This window comes from Sycon ciliatum, chromosome 4, assembly GCF_964019385.1.
Source record: "Sycon ciliatum chromosome 4, ocSycCili1.1, whole genome shotgun sequence".
NCBI classification, from domain to species: Eukaryota; Metazoa; Porifera; class Calcarea; order Leucosolenida; family Sycettidae; genus Sycon; species Sycon ciliatum.
This window is the reverse complement of record NC_088646.1, coordinates 24,431,701-24,452,195: the sequence shown is the minus strand read 5'-3', so window position 1 is coordinate 24,452,195 and position 20,495 is coordinate 24,431,701. Positions and strand designations below refer to the sequence as shown.

General features: G+C 45.9%; 2 protein-coding genes across 3 annotated transcripts in view; one reads left to right on the top strand and one right to left on the bottom strand.

The window, feature by feature from the left end:
• The window catches only part of LOC135815193 (bifunctional 3'-5' exonuclease/ATP-dependent helicase WRN-like), a 30,280-nt gene extending 13,566 nt beyond the window's left edge, over positions 1–16,714 (bottom strand). The window contains exons 1-15 of one of the 2 annotated variants that reach the window (XM_065328455.1): positions 16,104–16,714; positions 12,814–13,133; positions 11,659–11,942; positions 11,268–11,335; positions 10,782–10,896; positions 9,518–9,589; positions 9,140–9,222; positions 8,513–8,726; positions 8,276–8,368; positions 7,654–7,736; positions 7,002–7,093; positions 6,150–6,222; positions 5,798–5,852; positions 4,513–4,566; positions 2,419–2,520 (exon numbers count right to left, since the gene is read on the bottom strand). In XM_065328455.1, the coding sequence (XP_065184527.1) occupies positions 2,419–2,520; positions 4,513–4,566; positions 5,798–5,852; positions 6,150–6,222; positions 7,002–7,093; positions 7,654–7,736; positions 8,276–8,368; positions 8,513–8,726; positions 9,140–9,222; positions 9,518–9,589; positions 10,782–10,896; positions 11,268–11,335; positions 11,659–11,942; positions 12,814–13,020 (1,595 nt within the window). In that variant the 5' untranslated portion in view covers positions 13,021–13,133; positions 16,104–16,714. Of the gene's footprint in view, positions 1–2,418; positions 2,521–4,512; positions 4,567–5,797; positions 5,853–6,149; positions 6,223–7,001; positions 7,094–7,653; positions 7,737–8,275; positions 8,369–8,512; positions 8,727–9,139; positions 9,223–9,517; positions 9,590–10,781; positions 10,897–11,267; positions 11,336–11,658; positions 11,943–12,813; positions 13,531–16,103 lie in introns of those variants that run through there. The other variant, XM_065328454.1, reaches the window with a different exon arrangement.
• A 222-nt stretch (positions 16,715–16,936) lies between these two features.
• Positions 16,937–19,903, top strand: LOC135815192 (mitochondrial basic amino acids transporter-like). The gene is made up of 4 exons (XM_065328453.1): positions 16,937–17,215; positions 17,298–17,341; positions 17,427–17,513; positions 18,312–19,903. Exons 1-4 carry the CDS (start codon positions 17,182–17,184, stop codon positions 19,062–19,064), a joined length of 918 nt encoding a protein of 305 aa, XP_065184525.1. The 5' UTR covers positions 16,937–17,181; the 3' UTR covers positions 19,065–19,903.
• Positions 19,904–20,495: the final 592 nt, after the last annotated feature.

Sequence of the window (20,495 nt, the reverse complement as noted above, 5' to 3'; positions counted from 1 at the left end):
TTTTGTTCCAGTATTGCATACCCTCTCAGCCTCATCTTTAACCTCACTTTTGCAACTGGTGCTTTCCCTGCTATTTGGAAACACGCAATTGTAACTCCGGTCTTTAAGAACAAGGGAAGTAAGCTCGATGCATCGAATTACCGCCCGATTTCGTTATTGTCAACAATCTCCAAGCTGTGTGAACGTATTATGTACAACCACTTATACACTTACCTGTCTCCTGTTCTACATCCGTCCCAGTCTGGATTCCGAAAAGGCGACTCTACGTTCTGGCAGCTTCTCAGACTTGTTCAATCGATGTCTTTTGTTCGTGAGAACGGCCATTACAGCATGCTATGTTTCTTTGATCTAAGCAAGGCCTTCGACACAGTATGGACACGCGGGCTCCTATACAAGCTGTCGCGCCATGGAATCCATGGTACTTGCTTCACGTGGCTCAGTACTTACCTAACGGGCAGACAGCAAAGGGTGCGTGTCGGCTCTGCTCTGTCTACCAAAGGGCATGTACGGTCTGGAGTTCCTCAGGGATCAATCCTGGGGCCTCTCCTCTTTCTTATGTATGTAAACGATCTGGCAGAAATGGATCACACATCACTATATGCTGATGATACAGCACTACTTGTGACAGCACCCACTCTCCCCGAGGCTAGTGCCAAGTTACAGTCCAACATAGATGGCGTTATTCATTGGATGGAAAAATGGAAATTGCAGCCCAACTCCTCGAAAACTGCTGTAATGTGTATCCCCCCCCCCAGTTGTTCCTGTGACCTATCTTCATTAGTAACCAGTCCCTTCACCTTTCCAGGCACCACAACCCCGCTCTGCATCGTTGAAAAACACAAGCATCTTGGCGTCATTATTGACCAACACTTAACCTGGAAATCCCAGATCGAAAATTTAGACAGCCGTGTTAGCTCAGTGATGGGATTTCTCTCATCACACATCACCCACCTCCACACCGACTGTCGCCATGTTATCTACACATCTTACATTCTGCCTATTTTTGATTACTGCTGCATAATTTGGGCTGGCATTTCTAAAACACTGATTGCTCGACTCGAAGTTATGCATAGGCGTCTTTTGAAAATATTATTTCGGCTTCCTCGCCTGACTCCAAGCGCAGACTTATACCGCCTTGCTTCTGCTGTGCCGCTCTCGGGCCGCGTGCGTTTTTTGGCATGCCAGACAATTCATAAAATTAAGCTGGGCATTGCTCCTCTTCATGCTCTCTCCTGCCTAAGCTGGTTTGCTCAATCTCAAGACATGCGCACCAGAAACTCTCTCCGCTTCCCTATTGCGCGGTCTGCCTCTATGCAAACATCTCCTCTCTTCCTTGCTTACCGCCATTGGTCTCTCCTCCCACAACATCTAAAATCCTGCCAATGTTACAATACATTCACACAGCTACTGCAGAATGCAACATACTAGTTGATATCCAGCCCTGCCCTAGCTTCCCTTACTTTTCAGTTCCCCTTTCATTCTTTTTCTTTCTCCCCTCTAGCGCTATTACCGCCATGGCTGGCTATCGCCCACATCACCATTTCATTGGCTAGTGCCACGTGATTGTGAATAAATAATAATAATAATAACACAGCTCACACGTACGCACACACACACACACACACACACACACACACACACACGTGCACACGCACACACGCACGTAGTATCCAAGGTACTGCCTAACATGTAATTTTAGACGAAGCATTAAAATTTCGGTGTCAGGTACCTGATATGTTTCAGGTATATCTTAAATTTAGGTTACCGGCATTTCCTTCATTTAATTTACAGTGCATAGTCTAGTGCCTTTTCCGTAAAATCTAAATTTAGGCGCCTGATTTCTCTACCGAAACTACCGAAATTAGTTTCACCAAAAGAATAGTCTTATACAGTGCATACTGTAGAGGCAGAAAATTTCGTCGGTCAATAATTTCGTCCAACTCCAAAGAAAAGGAGTTCGTCCGGTTGAAAATTTCGTCCATGGATCATAAGAGTGTAAAGAAAAGCTGGACAAATCGATATTCGTCCTACATTTAATTTAGTCCAAAAGCTCCTTGGACGAAAAAGACGAAATTAAATTCCAGACGAATTTTTCTGCTTATACAATACCACCTACTGTAAGTCGACACATTTTCGGCCTCCCACGGCTACAACCTATTTCGGCAGCAACAAATTTTCGGCCAAACATCACCAGGCCGAAAATAGCCAAAACTAAATATGCGAAAATAATTTTGTTGACTTGATAAATCAGCAGAAGACAGCCTACACAAGCATGCATAATTGCACATGCAGACTTCAGAACATCAAGTTGTACTAGAGCCAACTAACTAGAACTGGAACATTGTACAGACATGTTACTCCAGAAGACCAAGCAACAAGCGCCCGGGAATGGCAGAGTATCTCAGAGCAGCCGCTTACCGTCGACGACATTCCGTGGTCGAGACATACATCTCCAATTTGCTGATCATCTCAATCTTGTGCACCTGGAACTTCTTATCAGTGATGTCACCCAGTAATGATCTACACAAAACCAGAAAACAAGACAGTCACAGCCTTACAGGCAAGCTCTGGACTCACTCCGCTGAAAACAAAATAGAGCTAGGTCACACACAGCTGGCAGGAGGAGCACAGGATCAGGTGCAATGGCGTCGTAGGAGAAGACAAAACTAATTAGCAGGTTAACTGTTTCGTAATAAGTATTCGCATGCAACGACGCAAATCCACACAATTCAGTAGACACTTCCTTTCTATCAAACGTTTTCTTTCCCTTCTCTTCAGGATAGTACAGGGAATGTTGTCAATTTGAAAAACACATAACTATATAGAGAAAGAAAGAAAGAAAAAAGTCAACACTTCAACATAGGTGATAAAATGATTAAAGTGTTAAAAATCAAAAACAAACAGCTGCAAGTTGTAGACAAACACGTTGAACACATCAGGGAACACTTGTCACACTTTCACGCGGTGTGACACCAAACAACTGCACGATAACACATTCTCCTTCTGTACACATAGTTCTGGATCTAGTTTACGAATATACAGAGCTTCTAACACAGCAAGATGTAACTTAGACCTTCCACGAGTCAAAATCGAAAAGATATCATCACTATACAACTTACGACAACTAGCACTGCCCGACAAATGACGCTTGATGGACCGATCACTTAGCTCTGTCACCTTCGACGCCTGCCGTTGTTCTCTTCCGTTAGGCTTGTTTGGTTGGTTGCTCCGGTCCACACCTCCAACGTCCGTTGATTTCATGTCCGTTTTAACGTGTTTGTCAGTGTCTACAACTTGCAGCTGTTTGTTTTTGATTTTTAACACTTTTAATCATTTTATCACCTACAGTAGAGTCGCGCGCTGAAGAACGTGGAGCCCAAGAACGTCCAGCCAGAAATTCTAAGAACGCCACAGCCTAAAGCTAAGAACGGCGGTGTTGTTTTCTGGCAGCCTGTGGGATACATAATGATCCAGTACGGATTGTTTCTAAGAACGTGCTATAAGAACGCAGCCAGATTGCTGAATAAGAACGTCCCAGGCTAACTCCTTGGAAACAACATTCTTGGGCGCGCGACTCTACTGTATGTTGAAGTGTTGACTTTTTTCTTTCTTTCTTTCTCTATATAGTTATGCGTTTTTCAAATTTACAACATTCCCTGTACTATCCTGAAGAGAAGGGAAAGAAAACGTTTGATAGAAAGGAAGTGTCTACTGAATTGTGTGGATTTGCGTAGTTGCATGCGAATACTTATTACGAAACTGTTTTCCCACCGCCTCCAAACTACAGGTTAACTGTACTAGTATTAACAACTAAGTTACAGCTGACAATACCTCTGAACATAACCAGCCCATGTGATTGTCCCACCAGCCCAGCCATGCCAAACCATATTGATTTACTCAACAACATCTCAAGACAGAACATGGTGTGAGCAACAAACAGTAGTGTGAAACAGAGTGATCTCCAATAGTGGCTAGATACTTCCTCCGGTAGCAAAAACTTTGTGACTTTTTCATTCGAATCCGTAGGAGTTTCTGTGCTGAAGAAATTTGGCTCAGTGGAACAAAACATTTCAAGACAGTGAGTGAGTGGATGTACTTGTTTGAAGTATGTACATTATTATACAAGAGAAAATTGGCACCGTTTCAGTCTGACTCGGAGTCATCATCGTTCAATTCCTCGGAGCTCAATTCACGATCAAAGTCACAAAGTTCTTATTTCTGGAGGAAGTAGAATGCAAGCAAACAGTGCACACCTTCCTCAATAGCAGTGTAAGTAACTACAGTAAACCTGATAAGGCGACCACCTGCCTCAGTGGACCACAATAAAAAGGACCAAGGGGTGTTGTTTCCAGCCAAATGACCCTGGATAAGGAGATCACCTGTACGCAGCGACCATATTTCGAAGGTCCCTTGACTTGCGTGGTCGCCTTGGACAGGTTTCACTGAATACCCATGTATAAACATCAGCAAAGTATGTTGTTTACAACCACCAAGTACAACTGCTATACATACTTCCACATGACAAAATCTTTGTAGCTGTATAGAACATAGCACTTGCTGTCATCTCTGTATGGCAGTGAACACATACATACGTGTACACACACACACACACACACACACACACACACACACACACACACACACACACATCACCCACACACACACACACACACACATCACCCACACACCCACACACACATCACCCACGCCCACACCCACACACATACACACACACACACACACACACACACACACACACACACACACACACACACACACATACACAGGGAACAGCACTATGGTCAGACGCACAGAAGCACTGAACACACTCACATACACACGAGCACACACATACGCACACGTGCTGTGATGCAGCCCACGAGGTCCCTAGTGACAGACAATGAGTACTTGATTATAGAACACAACTGTTTACTTTGCAAAATTTTGAACAGAGGTTGGTGGGCTGAGTGGAGATCCAGAGCACAGCACTGTGCACGTGCGGAAGTGAAAAGAAGAGAGCGTATGCGGGGTAATCCTAAAAGTATTCGTACATGTACTTGTACTTCACAAGCAAAGAACATCATGGTGCAGGTAGAGCTGTTACGTGTACTATTGGCAGGGTGAGACCATCCTCTAAAATTGGCAGGCTACTGGAGTGTGGCCGGGTGTGTTAACACAGACTTGCTGATATATGCTTTCCAATATGCATGCACTCGGCTTTGGGTGGCCACTTTCAGGAAAGGCGTATGAACGCATTCCACACAGGCAGTGACATTGCATGTATACATGTACATTGATGTGGGGTAATGGCACCATGAAGATCTACAATGTAGTGATGTTGATCTACATGACATGTACCGTAAAGTACCGTTGATCCGCCCCCTCTCTAATTCCCGCCCCCTGTCGATTTTTTCCTTGTGAAGCGACTTCGGCGTATACAACGAAATACGATGTTGAACCGACGCATACACTGCTGTACACAATACTTGCCAATCCAGGATCAAAATGTGCACAATCCAGCACATTGAGACTGATCCTCTACGTTGTTGTACATCGTACTGCACTTGACAGCCTTGATCTAATTCCCGCCCCCTGCCGAAAACGCAGCTGGGAAGCGACATGGCGTGGGGGCGGATCAACGGTACTTTACGGTAATAGCGAGGGGGGGGGGGGGGAGTACTAAAATGCTCAAAGACAGTCTACAGCCTGTAGCCCCAAAACAACAAGGGAACTTTTCAAAAACAATGGGACATCAAGAAACTACCGGTACTGATCAGGCACATTTTTAAAAACTCACCCATCTCTGCCTGCTCGGCCCATCTCCTGATAGTAGGATTCAATATCTTTGGGCACTAAGTTCCAGCACGCGACACACAGAAACATAAACACAGGCACCAGGTTAAGAAGTATGTGTGCCAACAACCCACACACCAAACACCCACTTGATTCGCTCCCTTCTCCTACAAATTGTAGAATACTGAAGTACATGTACATGGATTGAACTGTGGCAGAATGGAATGCACCAAAGTGCGCATACCGGTAAGCAAGATTGTATTCTCAAAACGACACTTGTCTATGACTGTGTTCTTCATGCACCCAGATATGCAGAAGCAGAGCCAGGTGGAGCAGGAGCCAGGCTGCCTACATACCTCCATAATGGATAACAAGACGCACATCAGGCTTGTCTATACCCATTCCAAACGCAACGGTCGCTACGACACACTGAGCAAGATGAGGAAATGCACAGAGGAATAATGCCAAAAGGACATTAGGACATCAAGCAAGACAATAGTGGAGAAAGAAAGAAAGATTCATGTAGATAGATAGATAAAACAGAGAGGTTCCAGGCTGTCCAAGAGAGTGCTCAATACCGAGTGGTAGAGCTGGTTCAAACAATAGGAGGACAGAGAAAGTGCACTAAGCGATCATCAGAAAACTGTTTTCTGATGATCGCTTAGTGCGTGAAACTCGGAGTAAAAACACTTTCTCTGTCCTCCTATTGTTTGTTAGATAGATAGATAGATAGATAGATAGATAGATAGATGAGAGAGAGAGAGAGAGCGAGAGCGAGAGCGAGAGAGAGAGAGAGAGAGAGAGAGAGAGAGAGAGAGAGAGAGAGAGAGAGAGAGAGAGAGAGAGAGAGAGAGAGAGAGAGAGAGAGAGAGAGAGAGAGAGAGAGAGAGAGAGAGAGAGAGAGAGAGAGAGAGAGAGAGAGAGAGAGAGAGAGAGAGAGAGAGAGAGAGAGAGAGAGAGAGAGAGAGAGAGAGAGAGAGAGAGAGAGGAGACCAAGCAAACAACTACAAACAGAGCCAGCCACAACAAACCAGTAAAGAAGGATGAATAGATGCAATGCATGCATCAACTTGCACCGGAGCCACCCAAGTAGGAGCCAACAAGGTGCATGGATAATAATTGGATATCTGCATGTCAACAGTCAACTAGCACTGTGCACCGAGAAGGAGAACATAACAACACAACAACAAACAGACAGCCCTCCTCACATCAAGCCTGTCCATGAGGAAGCCCTGGTGAGTGTCTCGTCGATGTTTGACTGACAGGCCAGCATGATACATTCCCACCTTGACGCCAAGCCCTGATCAGCAGAACAGAAGGCGAGCACAATGACCACAATGTAGAGAGTCAAGTTATGGGCAAACATCCCAGAAAGAAAAACAGTTAACCCCTCGTATGATTGGCCACGGGAATCCCAAGGCGCATCCACTGCACAGAGCACTTTTTAGATAGGTCTGATTCTTGAGAGTGCCAGCGAATTGGAAGCAGGACCACGGAAACTGGCTGAAAAAGAAAGAAGAAAACTGGAAGAATGTTATCATGTCTTTACATGGCACCTCAGATGGATGAAAGGATATCCATGATCATGTCAAGACTACCGTATTTTCTGAAATTAGTGCGTTATTTTACCGCCTGTCTGAAGTGCCGCGTTATTTCAGGGCTCTTGTGTGGATTTGTTAAAAATTGGGTGAAGTTTTAGGGCTTGCAAACTACTAAGCGCCTCAGCCGGAATTGCCAAAATACGGGAGAAGGTCAGCCCCCTCCCCAACATGCACACGCACACACACACATACATGTCATACATACATACACAAGCACACACACACACGCACATACAGTAGGGGACAGGAGAGTTCCTACCATTCAGTACACTGCAGACTTCCTCCGTCATTTTCTTGGTCGGACAGTACACAATGGTGGAGCCAGGGAATTGGTAGTGAGTCCTGTTGCCCATTCCATGCCAACAACAAGCACACAGAAAGACAAGCGCATTAGCTGACATCCACAACAGAGATTGCAGACACACTCACGTGACTGTGCTGCGGTACCACAAAACAGCAACTGCATGCGAAAAAGGGCACGGTTCCAGTATATTGTGCTAGGCGAATAAAAGACTGCAAAAGAAGAACCCTGGAGATGTGTTAGACTGTATTACTGGAATACACCGTACCAAGTACTTCAAAATAGCAGCCCAGATGCTACTCAACCAACTCCAAGTCGAACAGCATGCATGTGCCTCTATACCACCAAGAAAAGCAAACGTGTAACAGCCTTTATCTAATGATTCATGTTGGATATTTTCTTTCCCATGATGCATCTCAGCAAGAGTACGAGTGGATTATGTGCCTTGATCTAGCCTCTATGACAGCAATGTTAGGTTGGGCTGAAGGACATTCAGACGAAGCCTGCAATTGCTGTTCTCTATAAAATAAAATAAACCATCATACATCAGGACACACCATGCACACGACTGAGCGCCTACATCAATCCGGTCTCCTTGACAGGTGTCATGAACGTCTTCAGGTCATTTGCAACGTTGTTACCCCGAGGCCGCGCTTCAAAGAATAAGTTGGGTCTGGAGAAGGAATATAGAAATAGCACACAGAATGTGTTATTTTTCGAGCATCTCCGTTGGATGAGTGGGGAACTCCAACGACAACGAAACGTACAGATATTAACGAGTCATATGGCAGAAGAAAAGGCATTCATCACCGCATACCGATCGAAACTGGTGCAGAGCACCTGGGGCCGTTGGAGCTTGAGCGAAAACGAGACATCGCGCCGCACACTGGGGGTGGCCGTGGCGGTCAAGGCCAAGATCGGAACCTGCGGCAGCTGCTTGCGGATGCAGTCCAGCTGCCGATAGGAGTTGCGGAAGTCGTGGCCCCACTGGGAGACACAATGGGCTTCATCGATGGCCACCAGATTTATACCTAGAAACCAGAGAAACAAATTCCATTACTCGGACTGTTCATATATACGACGAGCCAAGATAATGTGAAAACAACTGGCTACAGGAGATGTCCAACTTCAATATTCGGCTGAGAACAGACCTCTGCCACCACGCACCAATACACAGTCAACAATGAGTTCCCTGGCTAACACAAAGCTTCTGGCCGGCTGCGGTGGCTGCGGTGGCTGGCAATGGGAAGTGCCGGAGGGAGCAGCAGAAGACAGATACGAATCTACACAGTGATTCCTGTATCGACCCCCAAGTATGTGTTAACAAACAACAGACAAGCCACATGTAATATGACTCTTAAACGAGACACATGTATCAGTCAAAAGTCAGGAATATTCAAAAGTGTGATGGTCTGTGGCGACGGTCGAAAGTTAGCAAACATACCCACACTCTGATGGATATTCTTCAGAAAGGACGAGCCGACTGTAAGGTACTCCGGTGTCACGTAAACAAGCACGTACTTGCCGCTGAACGAGTGCGAGGAAGATAAAGCATAAAAACAAAATTAATCCAACGTGCCCATGCCACAATGCACACAGCATACTAACATGCCATGGTGGCAAAAATCATAGCACCAGAAATCGCATACAGAACACTACACTGTGCAAGAACAATAGTCTTAAGTTCGCACAACTTCCGCAAATGGGTTCGAAGATAAACATGAGATACTTCAATTGAGTGCACGCAGTACAACCCTTCACTCTGGATATGAACATAAAAAAATATAATATAAAACTAATATGTACATGTACATGTACTTACGCTTCAACATCTCTCAGACACGACGTGTCTGTTTGTGCTGAGCCTAAAAAGCAGGCAGAAACGCCAGCTAACCTGTGGAAACAAAAACGAACAACAGGTATAATTATGGTCAGCCCGACAGTGAATCAAAGACGAACATATCTACAATACGCATGTACACGTGTGCAAACTAACATCCATAGGAATACAAGCACACTGACAGGGTTCCAAATTAGAGACTACCGATGTCAGTCATGGCATGGACAGTGTCCAAAATGCATCTAGTACTAGTACGTGTACTGCTATGTTGTTCTTGATCGACCTATCTGGGTCATGCCTCGCATGCAACAGGTCTTTCCTAGTCATATTCACAGAATACTTCTTCCTTGCTCCCCCCGTGCCAAAGCCGACAGAGGATGGCCTGGCAGTGTCGCAGGCACAATGAGTGCTTGGTGAGTTGGTGTGCAGACACTCCTGTCAGACAAGAGCTGATGCTGACCGACAGCAGCCAAACCCCAGATGCACGCTTTCAAAACATCTATGCGCTCCGCAATGGCAGATTGTTGATTTTCGGAGAGCCCAGCTGGCATAGAGTCGGACTCCAGGTTGTTGTTGTTGTTGTTGTTTTTTTGTTTTTAGGTTGTACAGTACCTGTACTGTAAGTCAACAAATTTTCGGCGCATATTTATTTTCGGCCTGATCATTTTTGCCCGAAAATTTGTTGCAGCCGAAAATTTGTTTTGCAAGGTTCAGTGTGACAGTGCATACAGGCAGCAGTAGTACAGGCCGAAAAATTGTTGCAGCCGAAATGTGTTTTGGCCCTGGGAGGCCGAAATTTGAATGGGCCTAAAATTTGTCGACTTACAGTAGTGGATCTACCAGTGTAGCGGTGTAATCTAGACATGTTCAATGCATGTATGTCCCAGCAGCACTATGCACCTAAGTATTTTGTCGCCATCACCTTCTTTGGGTATGCCATTTTTCTATGCAGAAAATGTGCAATTGCGCAACTTTTACCCTATAAATATATCTATGCCGTCATCTGCTTTCATTCGTCACCTACCTCCGCTGAGGAGCTCTCAATGAGCAAAACAGCTATATGGGGATATGCACCATCTATCCAAGAACAAATTTCCTCACTATGGTGCTGTGAATGTGGGCCAAGAGCGCAGTGGGGAGTGGTGGAGTGTTTCAAATTATGTTTACATCAAGCTGGAATAAGTGAAGAAATCAACGAATTTCGGCACAGCACATGCACAGAACAATGAATAGAAGCTGCACCTACTTCAGCGATGTGACTTGATCTTCCATCAGCGATATAAGCGGAGAAACGACAATGGTCATCCCCCGTGCCTTGTCATACATTGCCGGGAACTGATAGCATAAACTCTTTCCATACCCTGCCGAGAAAGCAATCATATACAGAACAATGCTATGAATGGTAACATGTAAAAGATTTCAATAAAGGGGCAGGTACAATGTAGGCTACTACATAACCGAACTAAATACTGAGTATCACACATGCCATTTACTAAATACCGTAAGGCATGTAATTCTAGGTGTCTTAAAAATTCGGTGCCCGAGACTTGACAGGTTTCAGGTGCAATGTAAATTAGGTGATCAGCTTCCCCTTCACATACAGTGCATACTCTAGTGCATTTTAGATATAATTTAAATGTAGGTGCCTCTTTTCTCTACCGAAATCACCGAAAATCGCGTGTTGATCACAACTAACAAAAAAGAATTCCAAATGCTAACAGCAGATACACACCAGTGGCCATGATGACCAGATTGTCACGACGGTCGATTAGCACCGATCGAATGATCTTCCATTGCAACCTGTCAATGCACAAATCCGCGCACACGCCAGCGTGCAAACAAGCATGCACTCACACACACACACACACACACACGATATACACATACACACAACCGCAAACACATACAGCCTTTAGACGCCAAATGCATCACTTCAGTGGAAAGCAATGTGACAAGTGCCTTGGAATAGTGCAAGTCATGTACTAGTAGTTCTGCAGGTGGCTACATTAGCACTACACATACAATTGAATGGTGTAAAGTGAACTGGTTCGGGGGCACTAGCTTTGCACTGCTGCTCGGGTTCCATCGAGCACAACTGTACCATATCAAAATGGATATCTTACGGCCGAAATGATGAGTGCCCAAAGTACTTCTTCAAGCAGAGGATATGCTCAGCTGTTGGTGGCGGTACGTCATCATGCGATTCATCAATGGTCGGTATTTCCCCCTGGCTAGCATCTTTATCGGACGAGGACAAAAGGCTTGCTGCAGAGCCGTCATTGTCATCCAAGTCGCCAAATAAGTCCTCGGCGCTCACATCCCCTAGGAGGCTGTGTTCGTCGAAGGACACATCAGCCTCTTTTTGGACATTGCCACCAGTCGGACCAACAACAGCCTTTGCCGGTGCCTGCACAGACATGCACACAACAGAAAATAATGGAAATGGGGCATTATGATAATGTATCAAAACTCAGAATGAAGAACAGAGCTAATTCCAGGCTCCTCAGCAACATTCCTGAAAAAAATGTATTCATTGCCTTTTCTTGAAGTGGATACAAGCAGAAAAGAAACTAGCGAGTACAATGACTAATGTACTTGTAAAGGTGATAAAGCAGCAGTAAGACGAACAGCAAGAATGGAGATAAATTAGCACACGTAGCACAGAAGCCACTGGTAAATCCAATGAGGATTTTCACGCCATTATTCTAGACAATGGTCACATTGGTGATACAAGCAGCAGCAAACAAGTCCTAATATCTAGCTTTCTTGGCTTTTCGGCTCTACAATGCATTGGAGCTTCAAGGCTGACAGTGCGCAATGCAGTTGTGTCTACAATTTGGTGCGTTCTTTCATGAAAAGTGATTTATTTTCGGCGAAATATGGTAGTAGCAAGAGAGTATGCAGTCTCTGAGGGTTGTGTGCCCTTGGTAGTAATAACAGTACATAAACCATAGTGTGTACTACAACTCTGATTTGTATGGGAAAGTGGAATCCATCGTTTAAGTCAATCTTGGCGAATCATCAGAGCTGCGATCCGCTACAGTGTAATGCTGCGTCAATGCGACCTGGGGCATACGTGTTCACTGTATCTCGACGTCAACACTACGTAAAATGACATATTGGGCTGTCCTGAACCCATATGTGGAGTTGTACGCTTTGGTTTATGTATTCTTGGTAGTAGATACCATACCACTGACACTGTGTTTCTGCTCGTTTTCATGCAGAGATGGAATTTAGTGGATGTACCCAGCTACAATGTAGCAGCAGTTTCAACTTACGCTGTTCGTTTCGGGAATTTTCGTTGTACTGGTTATCGGAACTTTCCTGTGGGATTTCACCAGCAAGCTCTCTGCACGCTCCAGGTTGTCACAGGCCTCAATCAGTGCTACCTGTGCGAAACAGTCGTTGTCGGTCAAAAGTGACTGAATACGCGATACTTTGGCTAGCAACTGTTCTCTCGATACATCGTCCGGTTCATCTTCCATAGCTGCAATGGGAGCCTTTACCTGCAGCCAGCTCCTTCCCTGGCCAGTGGCTCAACCAACACCACTACACACAACTTCAACCCAGCTTCAGAGTCCTCAGGCCTTGTGCAAGACTGCATACGCGAAATCAAGAATCCATGTAAAGAAGACAGATACATCACAAAGCGTCCCACATCACTCATGCACACACAAAACGTGCATGAAAATGCAACAAAGATTTTCGAGTATTTCCAATTTCCCGCGAGTCCACAAAATTGGAGTATTTTTGCCATAAATCATTACTTTTTATGGTACACATCATTATCAACATGATATGTGACACATGACTCAGGAGTCATGACCCCACATATGCACAATTTATTCATGTAGTATTGCACATAGTGGTGGCCTGCGGAAGCGAAGGCTAGTTTGTGTGTTTCTGAACATTCAAGCGATGCCAACGCGAATCCCGCGAACTATTATTATTATTGCACATCCGGATCCGGGTCCGGACGTCCCCGGAAACCGGGGGGGGGGGGGGGGCGGGATCCATGCCATATCCCGTATCCCGCACAGGCCAGGGGGGGGGGGGGGGGGATCGTAGAGTCTACGCCACTGGGTGTTGTAAAACCAGAGGCAGAGAGTAGTATTTAGGGTACTACTCCCTGTGTAGATCTACGTGGTACACATGTACCCAGAGATCTGGATGTAGGACAGGCCTAGCTAGCTAGCGCCTTGGCCGAACCGTACTCAGGTGTACATAGTGGGCAAGTAATTTCTCACATTCTGCACCTCTTCTTTATCTATATGCCAAATGTGCATGAAACACGCCAGAAGAGCTCCAAATTCTGGGTTTTTTCTGCTGGCATTTATCCGACAAGGGCTTAGGGCATTGACCAAGCAGTGGCATCGTGTATTATACACAAACTTGAAAGAAGGAAACAAAGCGTTTCTACTGTGGCTCACGAGTTTACCGATCATAGACAGCAACAGCTTCCCAAGTGTATATAGATGTCCTTGAGGTTGTGCGAAAGAAGTCATAACGATGGGTCAGTGGAATTCCGGAACCGCTTATGAGTTATGCCAATACAGCGGAACGCAGTGCTTATGCGCGCTGTGTACATGTACGTACATGCATACAGGGTGAGTCGCTAGTGCATCGGGTGCGCGCTCTGTGCCGCGACTTTGCCAAAGCATCTCAACTGATGATGTAATCGCATAGCTATAGTTTGAGGGAGGTGGACTCGATGTTGGTGAAATTCCCGTGCACTATTGCCATGGGAAGAAGTTGGCAACAAAACGTTCATGCACACCCAGCTCCAAAACATGTGGGTGCGCACGCTGCACACACATGTGCACACACACCGACATACACATACACACACAAGCGTGCGCGCGCACACACACACACGCACACCTCAGACCTCAGACATGCCCATCGCGGAAGCGATGATAGCGAACAGCTATGTTAGACATAGCAACTTGTGCTGGGATTACACCATTCAACAGCTTGCAAGGCTGATGAATTGACCGCCACTATTTTTAGCCTGGTATCCACCACACAGCTGTTTGAAGTGACTTTTTCTGGCCAGTGAATCCCTATTTTTCATTTTCAATTTTTTCCTTTTTTTTACACACACACACACACCACACCACATACTCCGGCATACACTGGCTGTTGGTAACCACCCAGGAGAATGAAAGAAAAGTCAGGAAGAGTCCGAGAAAGAGAAGAAAGACGTGTGCGACCATAATCAAACACACACACACACACACACACACATCCCATCATGATTACCATCTTTTCCCTAAAACACGCGACTTTTATTTTTCCAACCACCCTCCGACCCATGCTATTATTGGAGACTGTGCTTTTTATCATTTCAAGCCCACTTTGCCATGTTCCTGCTTGTTTTTGTCAACTTTTGGAAGTTATAATTATTTTCTTCGCACGAGTGTAGTGTGCCTTTATTGGAGACTGTGCTTTATTAGAGAAATTACGGGCATGCCACTAACACACCCCTACAACTTACTTACAGAACCTGTATTATGTAATTTACTACGCACTCAGTACGCAGGCATAAACTCAGTACAATAATTGCGGACAATCCGCCGGACCATTGAAATCCAAGAAATGATGTGCATACCCAGGTAGCTGTGTACAAGTACTTCTTGAAGTACTAGTATACACATGCATTACAATAAACTACTAACTAGGCCGGTTCGGGAAATGTCCTCCACTTTTCGATGTGTACGGCCCCAGCCCCAAATCATAAAATTAATCATCGGGAACATCTCAGCACAGGGCATGTGTATGATCTGGTAACATTCGCTATGATGGAGCTGGTGTGCCATGGTCATCCATACTGGACTTCCATGTCCGCAACTGTATGTTGACAAAAAAAATCATCGCAAGGGGGGGGGGGAGAGTCTACAGCTCACTTCCTCCTCCTCGTTCCCCCTGGAGAAAACGAGAGTCTGAACCAGGTCAGGGTGCACAGTACCATACGTCATACGTAGTCATTCTACCTGGCTGTGGTAGCGGACAGCACTCAGACTCAGACAGAGAAAATAATAGGAGTATCACCATGATCACCACCTGCACCAGAGAGTCATAACATACATGTATGATATTAAAAATTTAATTAATAATAATAATAATATGAAGGCTGCCATTGATTCTACATGTATGTTCTGTTGGCCATCTTGACTTGCTCATGCACTTTACTGTTTCTAGACTCACTGAGTGCTCAGATCCCAAGTAACTATGTCTGATCCCAAAAGCGTAATGACCATGTACAGTAAAACCTGTCAAGGCGACCACTCACTGACCTGTTCCTGAAGACCACTGCAACCAGGAGCAAGGGGTGATAGTTCCAGTCAAATGACTCTGGATAAGAAGACCACCCCTGGTTACAGAGACCAGGTTTTGAAGGTCCCTTGACTTGAGCGGTCGTCTTAGGCAGGTTTCACGTGCATGTATCTGTTTGGTAGTCATACTAGTACATGACTGTCATACCAAGAGTACATAACCCCCGGTACGGGGGTTATGTACTCTTGGCCATACTCATATGAGTCATAGAAGGTGCCAGAACATACCTCACCGTCCAACATGTCCAATACAAGCATCGGGCAAGCCTGGTCAAAGGCAAAGACTGCATGACCGCTGGCCCAACACGCCTCTTATCCATCAAGAGTCAGAAGGAGACTAGTCTGGATGGCCCGATCCCCAATACAACCTCTACTCTGATCTAGCCAGCGTTTCCAACATTGGCAACAAATCCTACCAACATCAGCTCTCTCACGTGCCCCTTCAAGTAACATTGTAGTTAGTTCGGTTCAACTGAGACTCCATTTTTCCTGTAAGGCACAGCTAGTGAACGCGCTCACGTGCAGAAGACTGCCATGATTCTGGCAGACCAGAACGGCAGAAGACAATCATGTCGACAGCCGCCATCGACTTGTTCAGTCGTCCTAGCCGCAGGTGCGCAATAGATGGATTCACAATGATCGCAAATGACAATCCGGAGTCGCACCATAGCCTGGACTGGGTGCAGATGCCCGGGCACCATGGACGTGGTGGCCTAGAAATCTGTGATCTACAAAGATCTACCAAGAGTCTCCGAAATAATTCGACAGCTGATGACATTGACGAAGTCAGAAGATTCTACATTCTACTCCATGATCCACCATGTCCACGGGACACACGCCGTGATACGGGCATGTTGAAACGAAACTGTCGAAAGGGGAGAGAAATGTGACATATTCGAATGGTTTGATCTGACGCGAACCAATCAGCGACCGAGGTGAGGGGGTGTGAGGATAAGATGGCGCCGGTTTTGGCATTTCAAGCCTTCAAACTCAAAGAGGGTGAACGTGCACGAAACAAATCGAGCTGTACACACAGCACGTATTAAATTTTGCATTGTCTACGCATAGCTAGGTTGTGTGTGTGTGTCGATCGAGTGTGTTTCACCAGTCTACAAAATGCAGTGCAGATAACAAGACATGCGACAGTCAGTGGAGTTCAAGTGTTAGTCCTTGGCAAATTTGTTGAGGTGCTGTCATCGAAGTGAGCTTCATTGTAGCTTGAGCGTCTCAGTGATTGTTCTGAACGCGCAGAGAGTGCTTTAGACTAGAATCACTGCGTGTTGTCTTGTGGAATCCAGTGTTGCCCCATGAATGGCGAAAGACTTTGTGGCAGGATGGTGTGGAGGTCGGTGACTGAATGTTTTGTGATAGAGTCGTACTGTCCCCTTGCTAATTATCCGTGCCCTCGGCTTGTTTCTTCTGAGCAGGATGCGCTGGCATATTGGTCGGCCATCCATTTGATACAGTCAAGGTAGGTATCTGGAAGTGTGTTGCCACCGACAAAGCTACAGCGGTGAAATGTTCGCTGTGTGTTAAATTCCCTTTTCTGGCTATAGGTTCGTGTTCAAACTCAACCTCTGGGCACCCAGGGTAGATACAATGGCGTTCTCCATTGTTTCTACAAAACGGTGCAGACGGAAGGCGTGAGTATGCCAGCTAATTCTTTCATGCATGCAGTTGATGTCTTGTTCGCTGCTGAACTGCGCTGGTTGTCTTGTTGTAATATACTGTGTCTCATTCTCAATATAATTATTGCTCCATTTCAGTGACTCTGTCTAATGGAACTAGAAGTACTTCCATCATCGTGCAACCCAGGTGGTGCGTTTTACCGTACCACCTGGAGCCAATATAAGCACATGTGCATGCAGATGCGGAGAAACACTTGAACTTGAACACAGTACATAAATAATCATTATTGTGCTGTCCTGCCCCCAAAAACAGTCTGTACAGAATCAATTCTCACACAGTCCCAGTAGTAGCTGAGTACTAGTAAAGGTTGTAATGACCACTCTGCCTGTATAGTCTGAACCAGCACCGTGTGTACCAGAAGAGAGGGAGTGTGTGTGTGTGTGTGCGCGCGCGCGAGCGCGCGCACATGTGCATCAATGCTGGTCTGCACAATACGTGAGCGGTCAATTGTTTCGGGTATTCCCTGAATAAGCGACATGTTGGCGTGCCAGTGGCCTAGCCCATGTGTTGTGCTGGCACTGCTCGGAGTATGTTTAATAGCTTTCTTCGTACGTGTGACAACCACTCAGCATGATCAGTGCCATGTAAACTGTGGTTGCTAGCAAGTAGGTCAGTCATGAATATGCATGCGTATTTAATCTGATCTGTGTGTGTACGTGTATATGTGTGTGTACATGTGTATGTGTGTGTGTACATGTCTGCACATGTGTGTATGTGCATCGTATATGTGCACGCACATGTGTGTCCTGTAGGTGCGCGGTCTTTTCAAGGGTATGCTATCGCCGGTAGTCTTCTCAGCAGGAATCAATGCCATCGTGTTCGGTGTCACCAACAACATGAACCGCTCGCTGAAGAAGACGAGCAGCACGTTCAAGCAGACTGGGCAGCTGCCCCTGGCGTATTACTTTCTATCCGGCGGAGTCGCGGGTTCGCTCCAGAGTCTGGTATGTGGGCCTAGTGAGCTGATCAAGACTAGGATGCAGGTGGACGGGCAGGGAGCTCGCGGAAAGGCCTCTGCAGAGTACCGCAGCCCGTTTCATTGTGCGCGGAAAGTGTACGAACAGCGTGGACTGCGGGGACTGTTCCGTGGTACCTGGGCAACTTGTCTGCGGGATGCACCGGGATTCGGCTTCTATTTCGTTACGTACGAGGCACTCTGTCGTGGACTGCGACCAGACTCATCATTTCCTCCTTGGGTGCTCCTAACGGCTGGTGGCTTTGCTGGCATGTCGGCTTGGTTATTCACCTACCCGCTTGATGTGGTCAAGTCTCGGCTGCAAGCACAGAGCATGGATCCCAAGAAGCAGCTCTATTCCGGAGTGGCAAGTTGCATCCGGAGGAGCTACCAAGAGGGTGGCATTCGCGTGTTCACCAAAGGTCTCAGCACCACGATGGTGCGTGCATTTCCAGTGAATGCCGTAACCTTCTACACAGTGGAAGTACTGCTAAAGTTGATGAATACGCCGTCCAAGATATCATTTCCACATGAAACCGACCCAGTATGAGCTACAGCTCCACCCTGGTGTGGAAGTATTGCTAAAGTTGATGAATACGCCGTCCAAGATATCATTTCCACATGAAACCGACCCAGTATGAGCTACATCTCCACCCTGGTAGCCACTGTGGCACCGCCCAAGTCCGGTTTTATTCCTAGAACTCCAACCACGTTGAAGCCATAGCATAGTTTACAGCACTAGCGTACCACGACGGACTTTTAGGTTCTATACTGTACACGCTTACGTTCTCAAATACTGGCCTTTTTGCATGAGTATTTGACATCCGGTCCTGTGTGACTGGCGTTGAAGACGCAACACGAAACCTCTGTCATTTGTCCGCGACTTCTCAGCTCGGTCTAGTTTCAGTCTTGCGTCGCCAACATACATTTTATAAACAATTACATGAAACATATATCCTGGCCTAGATGCCGCTTTAAATTATTCTCCTTGCCGTACCTGGCAAATCATTCAAAGCTAGTATCCACCCGATGTGTGTATTTTTTTCCTCCAACACATTTCAGTGTGCCCAGTTTCCAATAGGCCCAAACCATATGCCACTTGACTAAGTTAGACGTCAGTCACAGCCCTAGTACTTTTTAACTCCTACCTGTAGCTGTTTTTAGATTGTTCTATTTCTCACAGAGAAGCTGACTTTATACATGATGTGTTGTACTTCTTTCCCAGTCCAGCCCAGCAGCCATTTCTATTCTCAAAATTGTATTTAACTAAAAACACACATGGTGCTTCAGGTGAGGCTCCTGTCTTGTTTCAACCAGTGTTGCGTTTGCTGTTGTCTCTCAATTGAACACGTTTTTTTTGTGTGGTTTTGTTTGATATGCCAACATCTACACTGGTGCAGGTGTGTGTGTCTGTGTGCTTGTGCGTGCATGCTTCCGTGTTTTTGCGGCCCGGCGTGACATTGACTCGCTTGATTGGATTTCATTGAGCAGCACTGTACGTACTATGAAACCTTACTCAAGAAATTCTGTATCATTCTGCTTTGTGTAATACCAAGAGTACATAACCCCTGGGGTTATGTACTCTTGGTAATACCTGTACTCCCTGCTTGTATCCAGAGAGTCGTAAAATACCTGGTATTTTACGACTCGTGCTTGTATCGCTTCGAAGCCTGTCAGTCCCGAGCACAAACCAGATTCTCAAGGTGGATGCCCGATACATACATGTAAGCTTGGTGTCTGTGTTCACATGCCAAGCAATGCCCCCAGTTGAATGGTACATGTACTTGTAGTAGATACCAAGAGTGCTTGACTTAGGCTTGTATTTGCCAGCACACGAGTGAAACTGTTTTTAGAGAGTAAAATGAATGTCCATCTCTGTTCCTAAGGCACTTGCAATGCCCGCTAACAATCGGAATAACCCAGAATTTACACTGCATCTGCTTTTACACGGCTTCACGGTAACAACTTACTTGAAAGCCAG

Bases quoted from the DNA above. Each gene is read 5' to 3' on its own strand.
- LOC135815192 (XM_065328453.1), top strand. From the start codon at position 17,182: ATGGCGAAAGACTTTGTGGCAGGATGGTGTGGAG. The intron at 17,216-17,297 runs GTCGGTGACTGA...TCTTCTGAGCAG, and splicing joins TGTGGCAGGATGGTGTGGAG to GATGCGCTGGCATATTGGTC. The intron at 17,514-18,311 runs GTGAGTATGCCA...TGTGTCCTGTAG, and splicing joins AAACGGTGCAGACGGAAGGC to GTGCGCGGTCTTTTCAAGGG.